Source organism: Sinohyriopsis cumingii, chromosome 15, assembly GCF_028554795.1.
Source record: "Sinohyriopsis cumingii isolate HCF-2022 chromosome 15, ASM2855479v2, whole genome shotgun sequence".
In the NCBI taxonomy this organism is placed as follows: Eukaryota; Metazoa; Mollusca; class Bivalvia; order Unionida; family Unionidae; genus Sinohyriopsis; species Sinohyriopsis cumingii.
Window position 1 is genome coordinate 66,142,167 of NC_142975.1, and position 25,951 is coordinate 66,168,117.

Below are 25,951 nucleotides of genomic sequence, written 5' to 3' on the forward strand. Positions count from 1 at the left end.
ATACGAAAATATTAAAGTATATTTAAATGTGCAGGAAATTATGCAACGTGTTCTTCCCATTGGATAATTCTGACCGACAATGGACAAAGAAAATGTTTTCAGTTACAGAGAAAGAAGTTCGCATGGGAATGCTAGAGGCCCAGAATAGATCCACGTGCTGTTGCTGGCTGAAAAGAAGATTCAAAGGAATAGAAGATGTTCCCAATGGAAGTGTAACCAGAAGATTTATAGGTAACATACTTATATTTATCCTATCCAGGTAATAATTTGAAATGTGTTCATTATTATCAGATGTACTTGTCAGTTAAGAAAATAATAGTTTATTAGATTTACTGCTGGATGATTTTTTTTTAAAATCTAAAGGAGAGTTCAAGTACGTTATTAAACATAGCTTTCAGATAATGTTTTAGCGTTCCAAGTCGTACAAGTTACATATATAATACCAGTATAATATTCAAGAACAAATCTAAATTTAGATGTAAATCTTTGAGGTCAATTTCATGTTAAGATCAATATTATTTTCTTTGATATTAAATTCATATTTTTTATATAGAAAAGGAACGTTCTAATTCTCAGATACTTTGGGAATCAAGGAAATAGTATGTAATGTAGATATATCACATAATAATTAATTCTCTCGCCTTTGCAACAGTAATAGGTTTTGTACAAACCATTTAGAGTACACATATGCTTTTTGAAGGAGTGATATTTTACTCATTCCACTTCAAAATTGTGATCATTGCTGCAGAAGAACCATAGTATTTGATTAATGCCACTAATTGGAAGGGTGTAAGGTTATGATAAACACGAAAGCTCGTTGTTTTAGATTGTGTCGAACCCAGTCAGAAGGAGATGGAAAAGGCATCGCCTGAGGAGAAAAAGAAATTGCTGGAGAAAGCACAGGGATTACAAGAGAGGGCCCGTGCTTTGCACAGGGAGCTCCGTGATGACCTTATGAGTAAATGTATAACTAAAGAGAGACTTAAAGAATATGAAATTAATTGGACAGAAAAAGGTACAAAAAATTTAGACTACTGCTTTTGTGTTTGTTAAAGCAGTTTTTTTAAAGTTTGCGTTTTCTCTAAGGTAAACTTTGGAACTATAACTGATAGCGGAGGAAATTATAATTTCAAAACACGCTTCAATGACATCGTGTCATCCTTTTCTTTAGGACGGATAATTTGATGTCAGGAGGCAACGTGTTTGAATGTGAGGTTCAGATCTAGATGTTCTTAACAATGATGCCCCATTGACAAAGACCTATATACTGATACAGTTTTATTGACTGCATCTGTGTTTTACATTGTCGGCAAAATACTAAGGAAAATTTTCTAATTGTTATGAGGCTAATTACTGAATAAAAATGAATTAGTATGCGAAAAACAGATACCTATTTTAAGGAATCGAAGCATTTACTTTTTGTTTTTTTTGTGGTCAAAATACTTTTGTTGGTATTTTTTGTTGTTTTTGGAAAGCATACATGTCTTTTTTTTTCTTTAAAACTCCAGGTATAGATTTAGATAACCCCGAACACAAGAAATACTTGAAAGATTTCAACGATGACTTTGTTGCTATGATAAAGAAAATGATTGAGACAGCGGTGAGAAGAAAACAAGCAAATAGTGACAGTCTCCTAGAAGAAGTATTTCAACATGTCAGATTCTGTCAAAAAAAGTGTGAATTGTTTCATGGCCGGGAGGAGAGTCTCAAGGTAATTGTCGTGACAGAAATTCTGTGCTTTTAATAAAGGTTAACCATTCTTCCAGATATTAAAGAACATTTGTGAAAATATCTGCTTTTTATTTTTATATTTAAAAATCCAATGCTAAACAAACTTAAAATGCGTTTAATTTATCGATCAATGTACAAAATGTAACAATACAGATATTGTACTGAATCCTATGCCTTCCTTCCAAAGTTCAGCATAATTGTCTATGTCGGAATTTTAACTCTTAAAAAATTAAACAAAGAAAGAAACAACAACAAATTTACATTTATATTCAATGTAAATGTCTACTTTAAAATCATATTTTAATATTGAATGAGTTTATGTAAATATATATTTTATTACTGAAACCTGCATATGAAAAATTAAAACAATTTGAATGCTAGTATTTACATTATCTTCCCTGGAGCGCAGAAAATAAAGGATTACATAACTGGTAAAAGCAGTGAAGTATTTGTCGTCCATGGGCAGTCCGGTTCTGGAAAAACATCCATTCTTGCAATGACAGCAAGGAATATCAAACATTGGACAAGCGGTACGGCTGTTCTGCTGCTTAGGTAATATTATAAAACGTTTGATATTTGGATTAATTTAATCGAAAACACATTTTTTAATGTCGATACTATCTTATTTCTATTGAATTTTAGAGGTTACTCCAAACACGTCCGCTGATATCAAAGCATTTGCTATGGTTATTTAATATTGACTGTAACTCTGCATTCAATAACTGTTTAATTGATTGAGTGTTTTCGCGATACAACGTGACGACATAGATGTATGGGTATCAGTTTTCAAAACAATTGTCTTCGAGATACAGTGTGTTCGCACAGATGTCTCAGTATAGTTTCTCGTGGCATCGTAGTCCATTAAGATTTCTTAGAACCAACCTGTTTGGTACTCTTTACACAAGTTGTAACATTACAAAGCCTCTGATATCTCAGAATGGATCATGTCTTCACAATACGATGTTTTACGTACCGCATCGAAATATGCATTCAGGTTTTGATTTCTGAATTAAAGATTCATTGGAACCAGTCCAGACAGCACATCGATCATCCCACTGCTAACTGGCCTCCTCAAACAGCTGAATAGAATATTCAACGAGCACAGACCCATACCCACTGTAAGTCTGAACAGGTTTCAAAGCTAATTATATTTGCTTAAGTTCTTTTAATTGTCTGAGCATCGACCAATCCTTTACGTTTTTATTTTCTCTAGCTCTTTCCAGAAAATATCGGCAGCTTAAAACAGACACTGTAAACTTACATGTTCTCCATTACGCTCTCTACATATTTTTCACTTATTCCCATTGATTGGTTCTTCCGAAAAAACTTTAGCGTGTATGCTATGATATTATGTTTCTTATTCAGTTTCTGCATGTAATTTATACATTTTCTCATTCTTAAAGTTACTCTGTAGAATTAGCTGGCGAGATTGTAGTTACTGTTGATAGCACCACCTTATCCACTGATTTTATTATTGACGCCTGATCTTTATAATAGAATTTCCAAGAGCTAGTGAAGGAGTTCCACCACAGTTTAACTCAAGCTGGAACACACAGACATACAGTCATAATACTAGATTCCCTGGATCAACTAGACCCCTCCAACAATGCTCAGCAATTAACGTGGCTGCCAAAACCACTTCCTTACAACGTTAAAATTGTTGTTTCTACACTACCCGACGACAAATACGAGTGTCTTCCAGTCCTCAAGGTGAAATATTGGTTTGTTTTTATGGTTGTTTGTCATATTTTGGTAATATTACATGCATATATGTTGTCAGGGAATACACATGACGTGATTAAGGTGATCGACCCTTTTCCATTTTCAAAGCATATCAATAAATAATATTTGATAATGGAACTACATTAATTGATGATACAAAAGACATTATCAGAATTCTCGTCCTATTAACGTTTGTTAATGTAAGCCTGGCTCATTCACCTAAACTGTTTAAACAGCTGACTTCTAATATATCTATCTATCTATCTATCTATATATATATATATATATATATATATATATATATATATATATATATATATATATATATATATATATATATATATATATATAATCTGTTGAAGAAAAAATGCCGCAATATATGTTCAGAAGAAAACTAAATAATTAGAGTTATGAATTGCTAAATTTGAGAATATCTTGAATGTACATTATTTTACTCATTTTTGCACAGATATCATGGACATTTTGTCTAGGTTTCACTGTGAGTAAGCTGATATAATTACATATTTTGTTTATATTCTTTAAAATAGTCGATTGGCGCAACTTCGGAAAATTTCCTTGACGTACCAAATCTACAGGAAGCTGACGTCATTTCTATCATAGATACTTGGCTTGCCTTCAAGAAACGCACACTTACCGAATCTCAGAGGAACCTCGTTAAAGAAAGATTCAAAACCTGTCCGTCTCCTCTCTTTCTAAAGCTATGCTTAGACGAGGCGGTGAGATGGAAGTCATTCTTGGGAAAAGATATGACGGTTCTACAAATGACTGTCAGAACGAGTATCGATACTCTGTTCAAGAAGCTGGAAGGCCTCCATGGTACATTGTTTGTGTCAAAAGCATTGGGTTACCTTACTTGCTGTAAGCATAGCATTTACATACTCCTACAATATACAATTCAATGTCTCAAAGTATTAAAAATATTATTTCTGGAATCAAAGTAAAATTGTGTTTTCTCTTCAATCAATGATTGACTTTTGAAAGACGATACAGTCTGATTAAAATGGCTCATCTACACCTGGCTAAACCACCGGTCAAGATTTCTCGTTCAATATATTCGTTTTACTTTAAATACCTATTAATTAAATAGTGACAAAAATGGAAATGATTTTGTTAACATTTTATTATACAGACATTAATGCGGTGAGAGTGTTTTCACAAATAGAAGAGATTTATTAGTGAAAGGAACTCTAGTTTGTAGTTGGTATTAGTTATGTACACTGATAAGAAATTTCAGTTGAAAGTTCAGGAATTTTTACGAAAGTCTTGGTTTTGTCAATATGTCCGAGCATTTGATTGTTTGCAGTAGAAAATCTCAAGTTGGACGGGATGAGTTTATTAATATCTTTAATGCAGATAAACTAATTGCAGATGTCTTTCTTTCATGTGCATTGCTTATGTTTGCAACTGTTGATATTTTATTTACATGGATCCTTTACTCTTGAAATATCACGTTTGATGGTTCCTTACAGCGCAAAGAGGTTTGTCTGAATCAGAATTGGAAGACATCCTATCGTGTGACGATGATGTCTTGAACGAAATCTTTACCTATTGGACACCGCCTGTTAGACGTCTTCCACCGTTGCTTTTGGTTCGCCTTCGAGCTGATTTAGACCAGTATCTAGGTATAAGATAACACATGATTTTTTTATAGCAACAAATATACACACAAAATATATAATAAACAAAAAACGTATGCAAAAAAAAGATAATTGTGTTTAAATTCTACAGGTCTGAACTGTAAGCGCATTTGCGACAATCTCTAAAATGTTTCTTTCTTTGTTGTGTATTCTTCGTGAAACGATAATGTTTTCTACAAGACAATTCTACTGATACACGGAGAACTAGGACTGCAGGCTCAAACGCTTAGAATCTATGTTCAGGCGTGTTCTTGTGACACAAATTTGTTCCAGTAATTACAAACACTTTAATAGAAAAAACAGTTTGCAAGCGAAGTGGCTTGAACATAGGAGAGAGAAATATTAATTTTACATAAGAAGAGACACCCATTCAAACTCATGCTTCTTTTTGTTTCAGTCGATCGTGGAGCAGATGGTGCTCGAGTTTTCTTCTGGTATCATCGCCAGTTCTTTGAAGCTGCAGTAGATTTTTACTGCAGTAATGAAAAGACAAATACACAACTTCACTGCGCATTGGCGGATTTCTTCGCAGGTCGTTGGGCTATTGGTAAATGTTATCCAAGTATAGATGCAAGATTTGATATGTATTCCCAAATATTTTTGTTACCGATTGAGGAATTAGCAGTGAACGAACCAAGCACCATTTGTATAGCTGTATTTTTAGTGACTGATGATTTTCCTATTCAATGATACCAATTCTGCTAATTAGAAAATTATTTTTCATATAGCCAAAACATTTCTTTCAAAATATTTACTATTGCACAAGAGAGCAAATATTAATTAATAATTAAAATTTCAAAACATCATTGGGCGAAAAATAGTGAGGGTAAAACTGAATTTGTACGTGTTTTAAAGTAAAATCAGGCAAATTTAACACCCCCAAGCATGAAATTTATTCCATAAGAAATTACTTATTGCTCCACTTTTTATAGTGAGCAGGGGTCCCTATGAATTATGAATATGCAACAATTGATTGATGGCTAGAAGCAGGTAGGTGGGAATAAGTAATTCATCAATTGTATACTCTTTTTTTGTTCTTCATAATATGCTTAGAATTGATGATTTCTAGCGATGTGATACCTTATGAAGTGATACCAGGTGACTTGTCGAGTTTCATTTTGGCTAATGGGACATAATTGCTTAGACTATCAGTATTCTCCTACTGTCGAGACAACTTTAAATGTCACAGATAAGTTTAAATTATCAAAAGATGGAAGTTTGTCCAAGAGTGGGCAAGAATCATATTACCTTGAGTTAGAAGCAGCTTCCATTAGTGAAAATCTCAAGGTAAATAAAAACCTGATATATATGAAGGCAATTAAAAATTAAAAAACTGAATGTCACAAATGCATCCAGTTGAAACCACTATTATATTTTAACAGGCAGAAAAAAGCGTAATGAAAAAGATGGAAAAGAAGAAGACAGACATGTATCACAGCAACCTTTAATGTTTGAAAATACAATTAACTATCGCAAGCTAAACAATCTGCCTTACCATCGCATTATGAGCCGACAGCTGGAACCTGTGAAGGCAGACTGTCTCTGCAACTTTGAGTTTCTATTTTTCAAACTAAAGGCCTCTGACATAGAGTAAGTAATTAACTTTTGCATAATAAGAGCTATGTCTGAAAGTAAAGGCATGTCTTTGTTCTATGATATTTGTCAAAATTATCTCTAAGTTCTTATGGTTTAAATTAAATAGAGGGGAATATTAATCAAATAAAAAAATTCTTAAGTTTGTTCCGCACAGCATCACGAATGATACCAGAGTCTGTTTCTTGCTAAATTTTCAAATCATCATGCCCCAAATGCATAAAAAAAAAATTGAATTAGTTTTGTGCACTAATGATCATTCTATGTTAGCATGCATTTAATGAAATGTGTTACTCTCTATGTTCGAATCGAATTAGTTCCATTTAGTTACATTTAATGATGCTAGCCTGAAACTACACTGAGATACAGACGCGTATAACATTCGTGATTTTATCTCTGTTGTCTATAAACATGATTATTTAACTGCTAATGAAGATAAGATGGTATAGGAATATTATGTACCCCATCATTTCATACGTGCAAATTATTTAAAACTTTGAATGGAATACCGTGTTCTCTTTGTGTTTTTGTATGTAAATGTATATATACTACAAATTAGGGTCACCGGGACTTACGAAAATAATCAAAATTGAAGAGGAATGTGTTTTATACCTGCCATAAATTTAGGCCAGTATTGATTTTATCAAAACAATATGGCTAAATTTTGGGGCAACATCTCATATATTTGAGGACCATAATAGACTGATTACATTGTCATTCTTTTTCCATTGCAGGGTTTTGCGGTCTGATTTCTTGCTTGCTGCGGAGATATTCCCTAATGATGACTTAATCAGGCAAATTAGGGATGCACTTCAATTATCCCAGGAAGCTTTGGTGGAGGATCCCAACCAACTCGGACCGCAGCTGATTCAAAGAATTTCACCCAGCAAGGTACATGACCTTGCTATAAATTAGTACAAAAATTAAAAAAAGTTCTCTAAATTTGATTGATAAATATTAACAATTTATTTTATGACAATAATAATGATCAGGGTCAAGCTTGGAACATTGGATTCAAGGAGTTGCACCCCAAAAATTTACATTAGCAAGATATGGTCAGATATGACAATAGATAAAAAAGAACTATAATTCTAACACTGAAGCCTGATTTTTATTTTCTTTTGTTTTGTTATTAGTGTCAAAATATTGTTATAGGGAAAACTGACCTACTTTTATAGTAAAATGTAGGCTGCTTCAAAAATGGTTCAATCTAAGTTATTGGTTTCTTTAAATAATTTAATATTGCTCTTGAAATAATCACATATACAATAAAAGACTGATTTTTCCTTACATATCCATGTGAAGTTTATCTGCTTAGGAAAAACAATGAACTATTATCTTCATTAGTTTTTTTCTGATAATTATTGCTTTATTGAAAATTGACTCTTCAAGTTCAGCTGACACATGGAATACTTGTACTGCTATTAAATGAAATATATTAAACTGTTGCTTTCATTTATTCCTTCTTTTAATGACAGGATACCTCAGCGTTTTTGGAACAATGCAGAAGGAATCCTCTGCCTCATCTGCTACCCAACCAAAACCTATTGAGACAGACAGGAGATCAGTTAACACATTGTCTGGCTGGACACAGCAAAGGAGGAATCCTTCAGCTTGACGTCACAACTGATGGAAAGCTGGCTGTCACCTGTATGTTACGAATGCTAACATTTTAAAGTAGTTAATGACTTTATCTCCACTTCTCTTTGCAGCATTTAGCACAATAGACCAAGACATAATACTTCAGCATGTATTTGGTATTTATGATGCAACCATAATATGCTTGATTATCACACTTAGCTGAAAGGACAAAAATTGTGTCTATAATCAGAAACCATTCCAGACCAATATATCTTTGATTTGGCTTTCCACAGAGTTTGGTTCTTGCATCCATTCTCTTTATTCTGTATGGTCATCCCCTTCCAGGTGTCATATATTGTCATCCAGTGTCACACCAATAGTATACTATGACCCTCAAATATATATATCTAGTAACACAATTGAAGTTGATGTTGCCATCCAAGGCGTATGAAGTGCAGTTCCCATGTGAAATGATGGATAACACGTAATTAGCTGCATATAAATGATGACAAAGCAGAAGCCAATCATAGCACCTGACAAAGACTTTCTCATTCCTATCCTTTATCTCAATAAGTAAGCAACACAGACATTAAATTCACAGACAGTATGAAACCTATCTGTCACTCTTGACAGTTGTATCTTTCTGACGCAACACCCCTTGAATGGTTACCTAGACCTGAGATGAGCCATTTCCTTCAGCGAATTTCTTTAAGTTGATGCCTGTAAAACACATGTGTGTATCTTAATAATTTCTAGATTTGACTACTGTAATTACATGTATTTGCTATCTAGTTTGTCTCCATGCCAATTACAGACACCTCAAAAAGTTCAAAACATTGCTACTCGGATTATCGGATTACTGAGAGTACCTAGAACCGAATGTGCATCCTCTTACTCATTCGTTAGCCTCTTCTGGCTACCCATTTGCTCCATAATCAATCATTGAATCTCTTCTGGCTACCCATTTGCTCCATAATCAATCATTGAATCTCTTCTGGCTACCCATTTGCTCCATAATCAATCATTGAATCTCTTCTGGCTACCCATTTGCTCCATAATCAATCATTGAATCTCTTCTGGCTACCCATTTGCTCCATAATCAATCATTGAATCTCTTCTGGCTACCCATTTGCTCCATAATCAATCATTGAATCTCTTCTGGCTACCCATTTGCTCCATAATCAATCATTGAATCTCTTCTGGCTACCCATTTGCTCCATAATCAATCATTGAATCTCTTCTGGCTACCCATTTGCTCCATAATCAATCATTGAATCTCTTCTGGCTACCCATTTGCTCCATAATCAATCATTGAATCTCTTTTCCTGTGAGATTTCATTGAGTGCCAGCAGTTCTAAACACATATCTGACCATACCAAAGTGTACACCCCTTCTAGCGATTTACACTTGTCTTTTGACAATCGTATTCTCATTATTCCCACTGTTAAAATCCAGTTCAGTGGACAGCATCATTTTTCATATCAGGACCCATGCACCTCTTCTACTTAGGTGCAGCAATACCATGACTTCATTCAAACAGTAATACCATGACTTCATTCAAACAGTAATACCATGACTTCATTCAAACAGTAATACCATGACTTCATTCAAACAGCAATACCATGACTTCATTCAAACAGTAATACCATGACTTGACTTCATTCAAAAACAGTAATACCATGACTTCATTCAAACAGTAATACCATGACTTCATTCAAACAGTAATACCAAGACTTCATTCAAACAGTAATACCAAGACTTCATCCATTCAATAATACAATGACTTCATTCAAACAGCAATACCAAGACTTCATTCAAACAGTAATACCATGACTTCATTCAAACAGTAATACCATGACTTCATTCAAAAAGTAATACCAAGACTTCATTCAAACACTAACACCAAGACTTCATCCATTCAGTAATAACATGACTTCATTCAAACAGTAATACCATGACTTCGTTCAAAAACAGTAATACCACGACTTCATTCAAACAGTAATACCAAGACTTGATTCAAAAACAGTAATACCATGACTTCATTCAAACAGTAATACCATGACTTCATTCAAAAACAGTAATACCATGACTTCATCCATTCAGTAATATCATGACTTCATTCAAACAGTAATACCATGACTTCATTATAAAACAGTAATACCATGACTTCATTCAAACAGTAATACCAAGACTTGATTCAAAAACAGTAATACCATGACTTCATTCAAACAGTAATACCATGACTTCATTCAAATAGTAATACCATGAATTCATTCAAACAGTAATACCATGACAACATTCAAACAGTAATACCATGACTTCATTCAAACAGTAATACCATGACTTCATTCAAAAAGAGTAATACCATGACTTCATTCAAAAAGAGTAATACCATGACTTCATTCAAACAGTAATACCATGACTTCATTCAAAAACAGTAATACCATGACTTCATTCAAAAACAGTAATACCATTACTTCATTCAAACAGTAATACCATGACTTCATTCAAAAACAGTAATACCATGACTTCATTAAAAAACAGTAATATCATTACTTCATTCGAACAGTAATACCATGACTTCATTCAAACAGTAATACCATGACTTCATTCAAACAGTAATACCATGACTTCATTCAAAAACAGTAATACATGTACCATGACTTCATTCAAACAGTAATACCATGACTTCATTCAAACAGTAATACCATGACTTCATTCAAACAGTAATACCATGACTTCATTCAAAAACAGTAATACCATGACTTCATTCAAAAACAGTAATATCATTACTTCATTCAAACAGTAACACCATGACTTCATTCAAAAACAGTAATACATGTACCATGACTTCATTCAAACAGTAATACCATGACTTCATTCAAACAGTAATACCATGACTTCATTCAAACAGTAATACCATGACTTCATTCAAACAGTAATACCATGACTTCATTCAAAAACAGTAATACCATGACTTCATTCAAAAACAGTAATACCATGACTTCATTCAAACACTAATACCAAGATTTCATCCATTCAGTAATACCATGACTTCATTCAAACAGTAATACCATGACTTCATTCAAAGACAGTAATACCATGACTTCATTCAAACAGTAATACCATTACTTCATTTAAACAGTAATACCATGACTTCATTTAAACAGTAATACCATGACTTCATTCAAACAGTAATACCATGACTTCATTCAAACACTAATACCACGACTTCGTTCAAAAACAGTAATACATGTACCATGACTTCATTCAAACAGTAATACCATGACTTCATTCAAAAACAGTAATACCATGACTTCATTCAAATAGTAATACCATGACTTTATTCAAAAACAGTAATACCATGACTTCATTCAAACAGTAATATCACGACTTCATTCAAAAACAGTAATACTGTGACTTCATTCAAAAACAGTAATACCATGACTTCATTCAAATAGTAATACCATGACTTCATTCAAAAACAGTAATACCATGACTTTATTCAAAAACAGTAATACCATGACTTCATTCAAACACTAATACCATGACTTCATTCAAACAGTAATACCATTACTTCATTCAAAAACAGTAATACTATGACTTTATTCAAAAACACTAATACCATGACTTCATTCAAACAGTAATACCATGACTTCATTCAAACAGTAATACCATGACTTCATTCAAAAACAGTAATACATGTACCATGACTTCATTCAAACAGTAATACCATGACTTCATTCAAAAACAGTAATACCATGACTTCCTTCAAATCTTAATACAATGACTTCATTCAAAAACAGTAATACCATGACTTCATTCAAACAGTAATATCACGACTTCATTCAAAAACAGTAATACTGTGACTTCATTCAAAAACAGTAATACCATGACTTCATTCAAATAGTAATACCATGACTTCATTCAAAAACAGTAATACCATGACTTTATTCAAAAACAGTAATACCATGACTTCATTCAAACACTAATACCATGACTTCATTCAAACAGTAATACCATTACTTCATTCAAAAACAGTAATACTATGACTTTATTCAAAAACACTAATACCATGACTTCATTCAAACAGTAATACCATGACTTCATTCAAACAGTAATACCATGACTTCATTCAAAAACAGTAATACATGTACCATGACTTCATTCAAACAGTAATACCATGACTTCATTGAAAAACAGTAATACCATGACTTCCTTCAAATCTTAATACAATGACTTCATTCAAAAACAGTAATACCATGACTTCATTCAAACAGTAATATCACGACTTCATTCAAAAACAGTAATACTGTGACTTCATTCAAAAACAGTAATACCATGACTTCATTCAAAGAGTAATACCATGACTTCATTCAAACAGTAATTCCATGACTTCATTCAAACAGTAATACCATGACTTCATTCAAACAGTAATACCATGACTTCATTCAAACAGTAATACCATGACTTCATTCAAACACTAATACCATGACTTCGTTCAAAAACAGTAATATATGTACCATGACTTCATTCAAACAGTAATACCATGACTTCATTCAAAAACAGTAATACCATGACTTCATTCAAATAGTAATACCATGACTTTATTCAAAAACAGTAATACCATGACTTCATTCAAACAGTAATATCACGACTTCATTCAAAAACAGTAATACTGTGACTTCATTCAAAAACAGTAATACCATGACTTCATTCAAATAGTAATACCATGACTTCATTCAAAAACAGTAATACCATGACTTCATTCAAACAGTAATATTACGACTTCATTCAAAAACAGTAATACCATGACTTCATTCAAAAACAGTAATACCATGACTTTATTCAAAAACAGTAATACCATGACTTCATTCAAACAGTAATACCATGACTTCATTCAAAAAGAGTAATACCATGACTTCATTCAAACAGTAATACCATGACTTCATTCAAGAACAGTAATACCATGACTTCATTCAAACAGTAATACCATGACTTGATTCAAAAACAGTAATACCATGACTTCGTTCAAACAGTAATACCATGACTTCATTCAAAAAGAGTAATACCATGACTTCATTCAAACAGTAATACCATGACTTCATTCAAAAACAGTAATGCTATGCCTTCATTCAAACAGTAATACCATGATTTCATTCAAACAGTAATACCAAGACTTGATTCAAAAACAGTAATACCATGACTTCATTCAAACAGTAATACCATGACTTCATTCAAAAACAGTAATACCATGACTTCATTCAAACAGTAATATCATGACTTCATTCAAAAATAGTGATACCATGACTTCATTCAAGAGCGCCTTCATGGTTAGCTGCAAGAATAAATTTAACAAGACTTAATTCTTTACCTGTAACTATTTTTATCATGCATGGTAATTCCATGGCATCTTGGTTTGTAAAGATTAACCACTGTACTAAGTCATTATTATTATTATTATTATTATCATTATATTCTCATGTGTAATTTTTTAAAAAATATTTAAATCCTGAAATGCTGAAGTGTCCCAGCAAAGCACATTCCTGTGTTCTTGAGAACCCCCATTCATATTCGTATGTCCTTTTTAAAAGTGTTTCTGATTCAGTTACATAGTTTAGGTTTAGTAAAACCTTGAAATAGCTTAGAGGATGTTGACGATGGACAATTAATTTATTTTGGATTTATTTATATTCAAAAATGCTTTGTTTTTTACCATCTTGAAGATCTGCCTTCATATTTGTTTTTGTAAGGCCGAGGACAGAATGATAACCTACATGCACCAATAAACATTCGTTTAATTTTATTGCATAAAAAGAAATGAGTACTGAGTGTGATGTGATGTGATTTGATTTTTGACGTAGCTTTAACAATTTTTCAGTCATATCCATACGATTTCTGCAGTGTGGCAGTTTATAGTGATGTCTAGCACTGGGGCATCATGCCGCAGACATGTAGCATGATGTCCCACCCAGTCACATTATCCTGACACCGGGCCGACCAGTCCTAACACTAACCTCTTAATGCTGAGCACCAGGCGAGGCAGCTGTTAGTACCATTTTTGTAAGTCTTTGGTATGACTCGGCCGGGGATCGAACCCACAACCTCCCGCATCCGAGGCGGATGCTCTAACCACTAGGCCACCGGAGTGGTTAAAGTACTGGGTGTAAGATTTCAATGAGTATCATTGGTACATTTGAAGCTTTTAAGTACAAACATATGTTCTCTTTAAAGTTCTTTTCTTGATTGAAAAACATATTGAAAAACACAGCATTCACAACTAATCTCCCCTTTATGAGAAATTCTACATGATCATTCTCATTTTATGTTTCTGCAGCCTCTTATAGTAAAACGAAGTACAGAAATATATATATATATATATATATATATATATATATATATATATATATATATATATATATATATATATATATATATATATATATATATATATATATATATATATAAACACTAGTAGTTGCATGAATCTGTGATGCTATTTACTATATATATATATATATATATACATGTATATAGTGTTCTATTTCAACATCTAATTTCCATTTTGGATTAGGTGGTGATGGGGAAGTTTGCATTTGGGATATACAAGCTGGAAAGCTTCTACGCATGCATCGAATAGATAACGTCTTTGATGCCAAATTTTGCCTGAATAATACACATGTGATCCTACATACACAAACAATGGGAGATAAGGACACTTTGAGTATTCGGGAAGTTATCACTGGTGAGTGAAACGAAATAATATCTTGCACGAGGGCACTGACAAAATACCACACAAGATTAGATGTACAACTTGAAACGAAGGAACTTAGAAAAGGAGTTAAGAAAGACCTCCCCTTGCAGAATATACATTTATTATATAGTAATGGTATGTTCACACCTGACATAGTGAATGTTACTTGTTATTTTTCCTGCTGAAAAAGCAATGATGTGGAGTATGATTACAACAGGCTGTCATTATCTTCATCCTTAGCAACCATTTTCCATAGTTGATTACTAAAATAATTCCAGAAGATTAGACATTTTAATATTAATTTTGTTGCAATGTAAATAAAGTAAGTGAAATCTTAAAGATTTTTATGGAGCTTTCTATCTACATACAGATATCATTAATTTAGAGGTTATTATACCTTAGAAAACTTTTTACACAGATAAAACATATTTGATTTAAAATCAAACATATTTTAAACCAATAAGAAAATTTACTGGAAAGTTTTCTTCCTCTAGATTATTTTCTATTTTTATATATATAAATAGTTGCATGAATCTGGGATGCTATATATATAAATATTTATATAAATATAAATTTCTAACATGTTATCATACATATGTAATATAATATTAAATGATTTAAAATTTTCCTTTCCTTAAAGGAAGAGTCAAACTAGATGTGCTGGACATTTTATTCAAGCAAGTATGGTGTCTCATAGGAAATGGATGCCACAGAGCTTTGACAATGGAAGGAAATGACGCAGTGATATATGATTTGAATGACGGATCTAGATCTGTAATGGCTAGAATCCCAGGACAAGGGGTTGACAAGGAGGAGGACGGAGTAGAGTTTGAGCGAGTTATAGGTATTTTTTTTAAAATAAAATTTCTGCCATGTATAAATACATGTCACATGTTCCATTTAGCAATGTAAATGCTTGTAAAATCTAATAAGTTTTTGACTTCGAGAGGGTACTACTTAATTGATATAAAAAAACACGACCATGATAAAACATTACTTTACTCAGGATAAGCTCCAGTTTCATTTTATTTTCACTATCTACTTGGTTTACTCTTCATTATTTTGTAATAAATTTCATAGATGAAGTTGCAATTTTTGCTACGATTCCACTCAATCAGCATTGATTTAATCATTTTGCAATGTAAATGACATGAAAACAGTTTGAACCTGTTAATGTTTAACAGATACTTTTGGCACAATTGTGCTCTTGATAAAAACCAGTGGCATATGAAGAATGTCTTTCCCCCTCCTGAAAATGGGAATCATGGCCCCCCAATTGCCTCATCCCTACCACCTGCAGTTGCAGGATGCTTGGGTGATTGACACACGTGTATAAGACTCTAATACGGTTAGGTTTACATATTCTAGCAAACTGTAAATAGCCTTCTCCTCAATCCATAAAATAAATTTACATTACGTACGAGGAGAGACAATGAATCCATGTTGAATCAGGTGTCATTTCCCACATCTTCTCTCGCTGATCTCCCTATATAAACCAATTTTCTTTTATGCAGGATCCTCCAATTTCTGCTTGTACACATGTGATGAGAAGGAAGAGTTCTTCATGAAGTTACTAGATTTAAGGTCCATGAAGATTGTTATATCCAGAAGAATATCAGATATCCGATACAGCATGACCATAAGCACTGACGAGCGATACATCATTTTCAAGGATACGTCTTTCCATCTCATGGACATTGCCACAAAGGCAATTCGAGTTGTCTTAATGAGTTTAGGTAGACTTTGATAAAAGCGTCTTAATGAGTTTAGGTAGACTTTGATAAAAGCATCTTAATGAGTTTAGGTAGACTTTGATAAAAGCGTCTTAATGAGTTTAGGTAGACTTTGATAAAAGCGATCTTGTTTATACATGAGTAATTTGCATTGAAAATATTTATCATGCAGTAAGTAAGTCGGCTGAGTTCTCAGAAAAATTGAGATGACGAAATATCCAATTATCCTTCATTTCTTTCAACCAAATAGATTCATTGCATATTTCAGCACTCTTCATTTGCAAGTATAGAGAAATAAACTTCTGCTGATGTTGATATTTAAATTGGAGCTATAAACTCTTTGATAGATAACTTAAGTTCAAAACATATCAGATTATCCATGAAATAATTTTCATATTTTGTTTTCATTCCTGCATTTTTACATGTTGAAAAATATATCTATATATTTCCACATATGATAATGCCATATTTCTGATTATGTCATTCCCCATTTGATTGCATGTGCTAACATTTGTTTTACCTGCAGCATGAAAAATGAGCATTCTCTGCTCTACGACAGATAAATAGAAACCACATTACCTTGCAGACATGGAAATCAGTTTCTTCTGAAGAAATTTGACTCTACACCTTTGGGTCTCTATGAAGTTATTCCCCTTTATTGTCTATTAACGGTAATAAACCAGTGTGATGCTCAATCTGACTTGGGGTCAGAGTCAAACAGTTGGCAGAATGTCAAAAATAGCGATGACAAACGGTTCCGCCATATTGTAATAAGTATCCTTTTTAAGGCAAGCCTAACTCATTTTCCTTGGATATTTTTACTGTTTTTTTCAAGGGACTATGAAGCAATTTTAATTTGAATAAATAGAAAAAAATGATTAAAATTATCACACAAGATACAATTGAAGATATTTACACAAGTTATGCTGCAATTTTCATGGTAAAAGTAGAACAACTGATTTCAGCGGAACCTTAAACCGCCATATTTATACATCATATGATAGGGGTTCTGAAACTTTCCATCGATTTCATGTTCATTCTCCAATAACTTTTCATGGCTTTAAGCAATTAAAATGAAACTTTTAATGTTATGTTTGTCTTAAACAGAACTTTGCATTAGTGCATATTATTTGTCATCTATATTTATGTACAAAAAATTGTGGGTGTCCTGGTAGCTCAGTGATTAGAGTGCCGTACACCCAGCCGAAAGTTTGTGGGCTATTGGCTCAACCTGGGTCAGCTACCGTGGTGTGTCATTGGGCAAGGCACTTCACTCCTATTGCCTCAGACTAAATAACTTACTTGTGTTGCTGTGCTGAAAAACACTGAATGAAACGAAATATACAAACACTTGATATAATTTACAGCAATATTTATGTCATTTAAATTCTGCCCCTCTCTTGAGTCACTGATATTTTTATGATCATTCTTTGATTAGGTTTGAAAGTGTGGTGAATTTATGAAAACTTTGTTATGCTTGATGTGCTGAGAAATGAGCTTAATCTTTTAAACTTCAATTTATGAGCAAGATTATTGAATAATAAAAAGAAAATGTTCTTTTCTTGCGTTAATGCTAGGAATATTTCATGGTGTGGTACAGCAATGATGTATTTGCCACTTCTTAAAAAATATCACTTACATGTCTTTGCATCACATGGTAATATCAATCTGATATGTAGGGAAGGAAAATATCCTCTGTGTATTCATATTTTGATTCCCTTCATGCTTTGCTGTTTAGCAAGTAGTATAACCTATCCAAACACAGGTTTTCTAATTCTGATGCTATAAATACATTGTGATTTAATTGTACCATTTACTTCCTTCGAGTGTGATTTAAAGTTTGTTTGTTATACAACAAAATTACTTTTTGTTCCATTTAATAAATATTGGAGAATTGTAAATTGAAATTACTTTATTAATTTGCAATGATATTCAACTTTCAGACCCAGAGTTGGATGTTGGCTGGATATATGGCACGAGTCTTGATGGCCAACAGTTGTATGTAAATGCATATGCTGATGAAAACTTTTATGTATTGATATATGATATGAAAACCGGTAAATCATCCCTTGAGCTTCCTCATCCAAAAATCATCTACAGTGTTAAAAGTGTGGACGGTAAATGCATAGTGACCATTGAGAGTATGGGAGTTCTGAAAATATGGGATCGTACCAGATTTACCAAGAAAAGCAGCCATGAAAAGGAGTCAGGGAAAATCAGGTAGGTATTCAGTGTGAATGCGGGTATTTTTTATGGCTGTTTAAACTGTCAGTAAATCTATACCTGGTAAAACTTTGACTTAAAGACACTATCATATCGTATATGCTTGTGACTGTGTAAGATCCAACTACAAACTGCATAGAGCCCGATATGCTGTCACAGAATGCGCTGGCAGGTCTTGATCTGTGCAGTTTTGTAGGAGTAATCAGCAGAACAAACAATATAGATCATCATGTTTTAAACTGGTCAGTTTTGAATTTGTCAGTTCTGAAATAAGCATATTGAAAAGGAAAAGGAAAGTAGGAATATTCTTATCTCTGTTAATGTCATTCATTTCAGTGAAGTTCACGTACTTCCAAATTCGAGATACTGCCTAGGAATTAGCACATCCAACAAGACAGTCATCGTACATGATATCATCAAACAGAAGACTGTTCGAGAGGCTATTTTTGTAAGATATCTTAACATTTTTCATATGAAAACTGAGGTTATCATCTAAAAAAAAAAAAATATAATAGTAATAATAATTATAATAATATTAATATTATTATTATTATTATTATTATTATTGATTTGGCATCTGGCATCAACATGTCCATCCGATATGTCAGACTATATATATATGTATATATATATATATATATATATATATATATATATATATATATATATACTTCAGTGGTAATATCTTTTTAAAATAATTTTTTTATGTTGCATTTTAATCACTTAAACAGTGCTCAGATGATATGATTATTCTCTGTCAATTTTGATGCAACTGCTGGACTCCTTTTAGAAAATAAGTTAATGGTGATATTTTTTAAAAGGGAATTGCATTTGCTGTGGTTCTTCTTCTGTACATAAGTCTCTTTGTTTTGGTTTAGCGGTTTTTGAGTTGTCAGCCAGGGTTTTGAAAACAGGAAAGATTTTGAGAAGTTGCAAACGGTAAAAGTTGAATAATGGTGGACCAGGTAAGAATCAGCCTGATGAGACCCTATGTCATTAGTATACAGAACCTTCTCACTACACAGAATGTAAATATAACCTAGTGAAAATGCCAGAGACAGGATCTCTTTTTAATATAATTTCACAACCAACTAGTTTTAATGGTCGTAAGCAATTAACGGTTTTTAAAAACTCAGAATAGCAACGTTGAAAATAGCAATATTTACTGATAGCGGAACAGTTGTCAAATGAAGCAGATGAAATTCGAAATATTCATGTACATTCAAATAAAAATTAAATTAAATACATGTAATATGCATCCATTGTGCTGATTTTAATTAGGTTTGAGATTTTTCTGTATTTATGCATGAATGTATGTGTGTGTCCATCAATTCATTCCTCATATATATATATATATATATATATATATATATATATATATATATATATATATATATATATATATATATATATATATATATATATGTATGGACTGGTGTGTGCAATTTGTGCCGTTTACCCTCGGAACTGGGTTCTAATCTCCATAGAGTATGAAGTAAAATTTCTCTAACCTGTATTATATAGTATTATTTGTCTTCATATTAATTCTGCCTACTATTATCAAGCATTGTTCTTTAGAATCCAGGGATAGCACTTTCTGTTCTGTCTGGTGTATATTTATAAATATCTCTCTCTTTCTCTCTCTCTCTCTCTCTCTCTATATATATATATATATATATATATATATATATATATATCAGTTAGAGAGTTATTTGAAAATCTTTTTCTAATGAAGGCTTGGATAATGTTGTACCCTAACTAACTCAAATGTTTCATTAAATGACATTGAAATAGATATTGTAACATGTATGTTCCTGAAGAAAGCCATGTTGTATATTTTTGAAGGATGCCATGTTTTATATTTTTGAAGGAAGCCATGTTGTATATTTTTGAAGAAAGCCATGTTGTATATTTTTGAAGAAAGCCATGTTGTATATTTTTGAAGAAAGCCATGTTGTATATTTTTGAAGGAAGCTATATTGTAACATTTATATACTTAAAGGATGTGGAAATTACCAGCTGCTTACCCATAGATACCAAACTGGCCATCATAATCCGATCAGAGGTCAAGGATGGTCAAAAGATACACGATGGATTCCTGATCGACCTTGATGCCATGAAGTGTCTCAAAAGATATCACCCATATAGGGGAATACAACAGCTGTATGCCAATAAAAGTGGTAAGTGCTAACACAGTATATTCCTCCACATCATTTTTTACATTTTACATCTAAAAACAAATTTAATACTTAAATTTGACATGATAAACTATTTGTTCACTGACTTGCATGTTTTTAGAGAAGTTAACATTCTTCGTATGAATTTAGGTTTTTTGATTAGCCGAAGATTACGTACACTGAGTCCTATTGCAGATACAGCATTTATAATTTTACTTTTAAATATTGGAACTAATTGTAATCAGACAACATTCTGGTCCTCTACTTGCTGTATGACTCAACATGCGGAGATTTTGGATAATAATAGAAATGCATGACACCCACACACAGACAGACAGACATACACACACACTAATGACAGTAATTACATTTTATTGTATAATAATGCACATGCGAATGACATCGTCATGATGATAATTATAAATTATCCTGCATTCATATGGGAATGTACAGAAAAGTTAAGGTGGAATGTTGAGACCCCCCACTCAGAATTAAGGACTTTGCTTACAATCAAGTTACTCTCTTGGGTGCAAGACTACTTTGCAATGGCATAACAACACGTAGTGAGTAGTTCCACATATGCAGGGAAATTATTCTTGAGTAATCATTTTTCAACCCTCTTCTTGACACAGACCATAAATTACTTTTTATTGAGGATTCCAATATTTCCCTTACTTGTGTTTCATCATTAATATTTTACTTGTAGATATTGCAGAAAAGTTTTTGAAAAGTTTTTAAATTTAAATGTGTCTGCAAAGATGATATTGCACATTGGACTCTGAAGTGAGACCGGCACTTTTATGCAGATAAAATAATTTTAATATCTTAATTAGATGAAAGACATGGGTAAAAAAAATCACATATCTTGTTTCATGCATGAATAATTATCTTAGGTTACTATGCATCATAGATAGCTGACGTAGAATTATGTGTATGTGTCTATTTTCAGGCCTTTAACACTCTGTAATGTAGTCGTATTCCATAAATTGATATTTTTCTTCTGAAATGTTTAACCTTTGTCTTACTTTCTTTCATTCTTGTTCTTTAAAACAAAATGTCAAATGAGGTCTTTAGGAGATAATAAGGCAAGTATGTTGAAGACCAAGCTGAATATGTTGAGTTCTCATTTCTGTTTTTGTGATTTTTTAAATTTTTTATAGAAATAGCAGTTCTGACGAGAAACAATTTGGGTGTTAAGTGCATGGAAGTCAGATCTGCCAAAGTAATTGGGATTGTACATGTTGGTGAAATCATTGAAACGACAAGTGTATGTATAGTTAGTTGTGATACAGAATTCAAGCATGATGAAACAATACAACCTTTTGTCTTTTATAGGACCAAATATGATGAATTTGCATGAAGTGTGTGTGTGTGTGTCTATATATGTATGTATGTATATACGTATGTATGTATGTATGTATGTATGTATGTATGTTTCCTGCTGATTTTTAAAAGCCCTCATGTTATAATGAATTTATACCTGATATGAAGTTATGAGAACAACTTACATTCAATAATGACATGGAGACAACCAAGCTGTCCGTCTGTATTTATCTTATGCTGCTATTGATATTCCTGTACTTGTCAATAAAATTTCATGAACACTGCAGATTTTAAAGCAACACATTTAACATGGGTGTTGACCATTTAGAAGTAGTCATTAATGTAATATGAGAAATCATTGTGGCTTACATTCCCATAGGATAATTCACAATGAAATGAACAGCTGAATATATTTGCCAATTAAACATGTTTTTTGCACTGGAGTCTGTAAATAAAAAAGTCATTGGAGTCATTGTGACCTTAATTACCTGGATTTGGTTTAGAATCATGCAAGGAAAACTCTATTTATAGTTCCCTCAGTGTTCATGCTTACAGCGAAGTTAATATGTAAAGGAAACGCTCATTAGTGTCAGAAATGTAGGTCACTACTGTCTACATTTTCCCTGATTGAACCTGAATCGAACAAGAAACACTCTAAGTTGTAAGAACCTAACATGCCTAGAGCTACCGAGTTAATGGGAAGACAACTTTTCACACGAGGTTAACCTGTTAAAAAGGCAAGCTCAGTAGTGTTAAAATGATTTAGTCAACACTGACATACAAATCCCTAAGATAATTCAAAATGGTGCCATGAAAACCCCAACTCGGTTTATGAAGCTATCATATGTCAAGCCATCTGCAGTCAGGTTCTTCTCAGACTTAAGGCTTGTTTTCCTGATTCTGTTACAGTGGCAGGAAAACATACCGTTACTGTAGGGTGAACCTAACTACAGACAATGCTGTAAATTAAGAACAATTTTGTCACCACCAAGAGGATATAGCATAAACTTTGTAATACGTACATGTGTGATAATAATAACTTTCTGTCTCAATGCATTCAGTAAGCTCATTTATTATAAAATTTGTTGATTATTGGCCGTTTCTATCCCTTAAAAAATTGCAGTATTTTTACTAAAGTCGTGACAAAGTTATAAAGCATTTAAGGATTCAATAAGAGTTTAAGATCAAATGCTTTGTGATGATTTTAGTATTTAATATTAAATCTTTAAATGATTATATGTTTGTACGGTATATATAGCTAAAGATATTTGCCTGCCTGCATATTTCTGCCAGTGTACTGCTGCAAAGACTGCCTGCACATACTTTTTATCTGGGAATAATTGTCTTAATTACCAGGTGAATGAGGACAGTTATGTACTGACTGCATACACAGAGAATAGAAAAGTCCATGTTTGTGATCTAAAATCTCATCAAGTAGTGAGGACAATTGAAACTGGAACGGAACTTAAAGGTACGCTTCAGCAATTGTCTCGTGACAATAAATATTTGATGCTGAACTACAGGAAGAAGGAAATGGAAGTTACCCTGTTGCCAGGTGGTGGTGAAACAAAAGAGGAGGTTGCTCGTGAGACACTCTTCATCTGGGATGTAGGAAATGGTATGTGCAAACTATGGTTCATTGCCAATTTTATGTTTGTACGGGCAACTAATTTTAATCCTACATTAAGTCGCCCATATGCTTTTAGTTTTGAAAGTAGCACACCATATTCAAATATATATATATATATATATATATATATATATATATATATATATATATATATATATATATATATATATATTGTAATCCATAAAACAATTAAAAACCAAAACATCTGGGTGAATTCCAGTCACATATACTGTATATTTGCAGTATAAAGCTTCCAACCATGTGTAAGTATTTTTACATGCAAAAACATTTATTGCACTAAAATTTAAGATTAAATGTTTAGCGTTAAGTGATATACTTTTCGTATAAGTTTCTTAGGGTTTGGAATGTTTTGTTGCACGACATAATGTGCAGTATAGATATCTAAATTATACAAGTTTTCATCACAGTGAAAAATAAAATTTTCATTTTAACATGGCTGCATGCACTGTAAATTAGAGACTGAGAAAATTGTCATGAATAACTAGAATAAGTATATTGAATTAGAATTACAAACTTACATGTTAATCAAGGAAATTGCAGATGGAAACAGCATTTCTTTAAATGCATACATGTTCCCTTTTGATAAATGTTAATTATGTTATTAATATTCATAAGACAAATGAGATTGATGTTAAGAAATATTACAAACACCATATTCTGTGAATATTCCTTGATCAAATTAAAACTTCAAGTAATGAAAGAAACATTATTATAAGCCAGGAAAACATTTTAACAAAGTACCTGCAATATAGATACAAAATCAAGACTTGGTTTCATAGTAGCAAAAGATGCAATTGGCTATTGGCAAATATGGAAACCCTACATTTCCCTATGAACACATGCATATGAATGGGTTAGAGTTAAGAAATTTGTATAAAAAAATTGACATACTGGTGGGTCATACCAATCAGTGGAAGAAAATATTATTTCTATGTATAATCATCATCTAGCTTGAAAAAGTTCCAACTAATATTTGTGTGAATTATATTTATATTACTTAATGAAAAATTATGAAATTGAAACCATATTTACTAATTATTTTTGTGAAATGATTGTGTGTGCATGATTGAATTGGTCCATTGGGGAAATAATTAAAAATAGGTCAAAACATTTTTCTGTGACATCAGTTTAATTTTAATGGAATGTTTAAAGTTAATCAGCATAGTAGGTATACAAGGCTATTACAGCTAGAACTCTTATAAAAAAGATTTTAAATATGTTGGAGAGAATTTATGATTTTTTATTTTAATACAAGTATAGAACTGTGCAAATCTTGCACTGTCAAAATACAAACAAACAAAATCAGTACAAAATGGTTGATCCTAATGTTTTTATTTTTATTGAAGGGAGGATGACCGTTGACTTTTCAAAATTAGAAAACTACAAAATAGACCATTTGTATGGAATAAATACCTGGACAGTCATCGGGCAAAGAGAAATTTTTGTTGCTCCATTCAGAGAATCCTGGTACCTTAAGATGGACTTTACAACTGGTAACACATGCTTTTCCTTTCACTAACCTTTTTTTTCTCACTCACTTGAACAATAATTGCTATTGACAGGATGTTGTGGTTTGGAATCTATGGTCACAAATGGCCCAAGATGGTGCCTAGTGATAATTTCTTTCAGTGGATGTAAAAAAGATAAAAGTAATTTAAAAATGGCTCTAAAACAAAACTCAACACCATGAAAAAGTAATATTCAGTGATGGGGAATATGTGGATATTAACTACCCTGAAAAACAATTTTGGTAAACTCACCACCACACTTGTTCAATTAGCAAACAATATAATGCTATAATATGG

The 25,951-nt window shown here is 32.4% G+C and overlaps 1 protein-coding gene across 3 annotated transcripts in view; it reads left to right on the forward strand.

The window, feature by feature from the left end:
• LOC149781969 (NACHT domain- and WD repeat-containing protein 1-like) overlaps nt 1-25,951 on the forward strand; it is a 48,909-nt gene that overhangs the window by 18,815 nt on the left and 4,143 nt on the right. Inside the window, exons 7-27 of one of the 3 annotated variants that reach the window (XM_089936158.1) lie at nt 103-231; nt 827-964; nt 1,509-1,711; nt 2,141-2,283; nt 2,747-2,849; nt 3,229-3,441; nt 4,002-4,332; nt 4,944-5,096; nt 5,509-5,658; nt 6,494-6,701; nt 7,439-7,595; nt 8,183-8,354; nt 14,860-15,030; nt 15,680-15,883; nt 16,554-16,775; nt 18,716-18,992; nt 19,332-19,443; nt 20,998-21,175; nt 22,333-22,439; nt 23,852-24,113; nt 25,493-25,639. In XM_089936158.1, the coding sequence (XP_089792284.1) occupies nt 103-231; nt 827-964; nt 1,509-1,711; nt 2,141-2,283; nt 2,747-2,849; nt 3,229-3,441; nt 4,002-4,332; nt 4,944-5,096; nt 5,509-5,658; nt 6,494-6,701; nt 7,439-7,595; nt 8,183-8,354; nt 14,860-15,030; nt 15,680-15,883; nt 16,554-16,775; nt 18,716-18,992; nt 19,332-19,443; nt 20,998-21,175; nt 22,333-22,439; nt 23,852-24,113; nt 25,493-25,639 (3,780 nt within the window). Of the gene's footprint in view, nt 1-102; nt 232-826; nt 1,016-1,508; nt 1,712-2,140; nt 2,284-2,746; nt 2,850-3,228; nt 3,442-4,001; nt 4,333-4,943; nt 5,097-5,508; nt 5,659-6,493; nt 6,702-7,438; nt 7,596-8,182; nt 8,355-14,859; nt 15,031-15,679; nt 15,884-16,553; nt 16,776-18,715; nt 18,993-19,331; nt 19,444-20,997; nt 21,176-22,332; nt 22,440-23,851; nt 24,114-25,492; nt 25,640-25,951 lie in introns of all 3 variants that reach the window. The other 2 variants (XM_089936159.1, XM_089936157.1) reach the window with 2 other exon arrangements.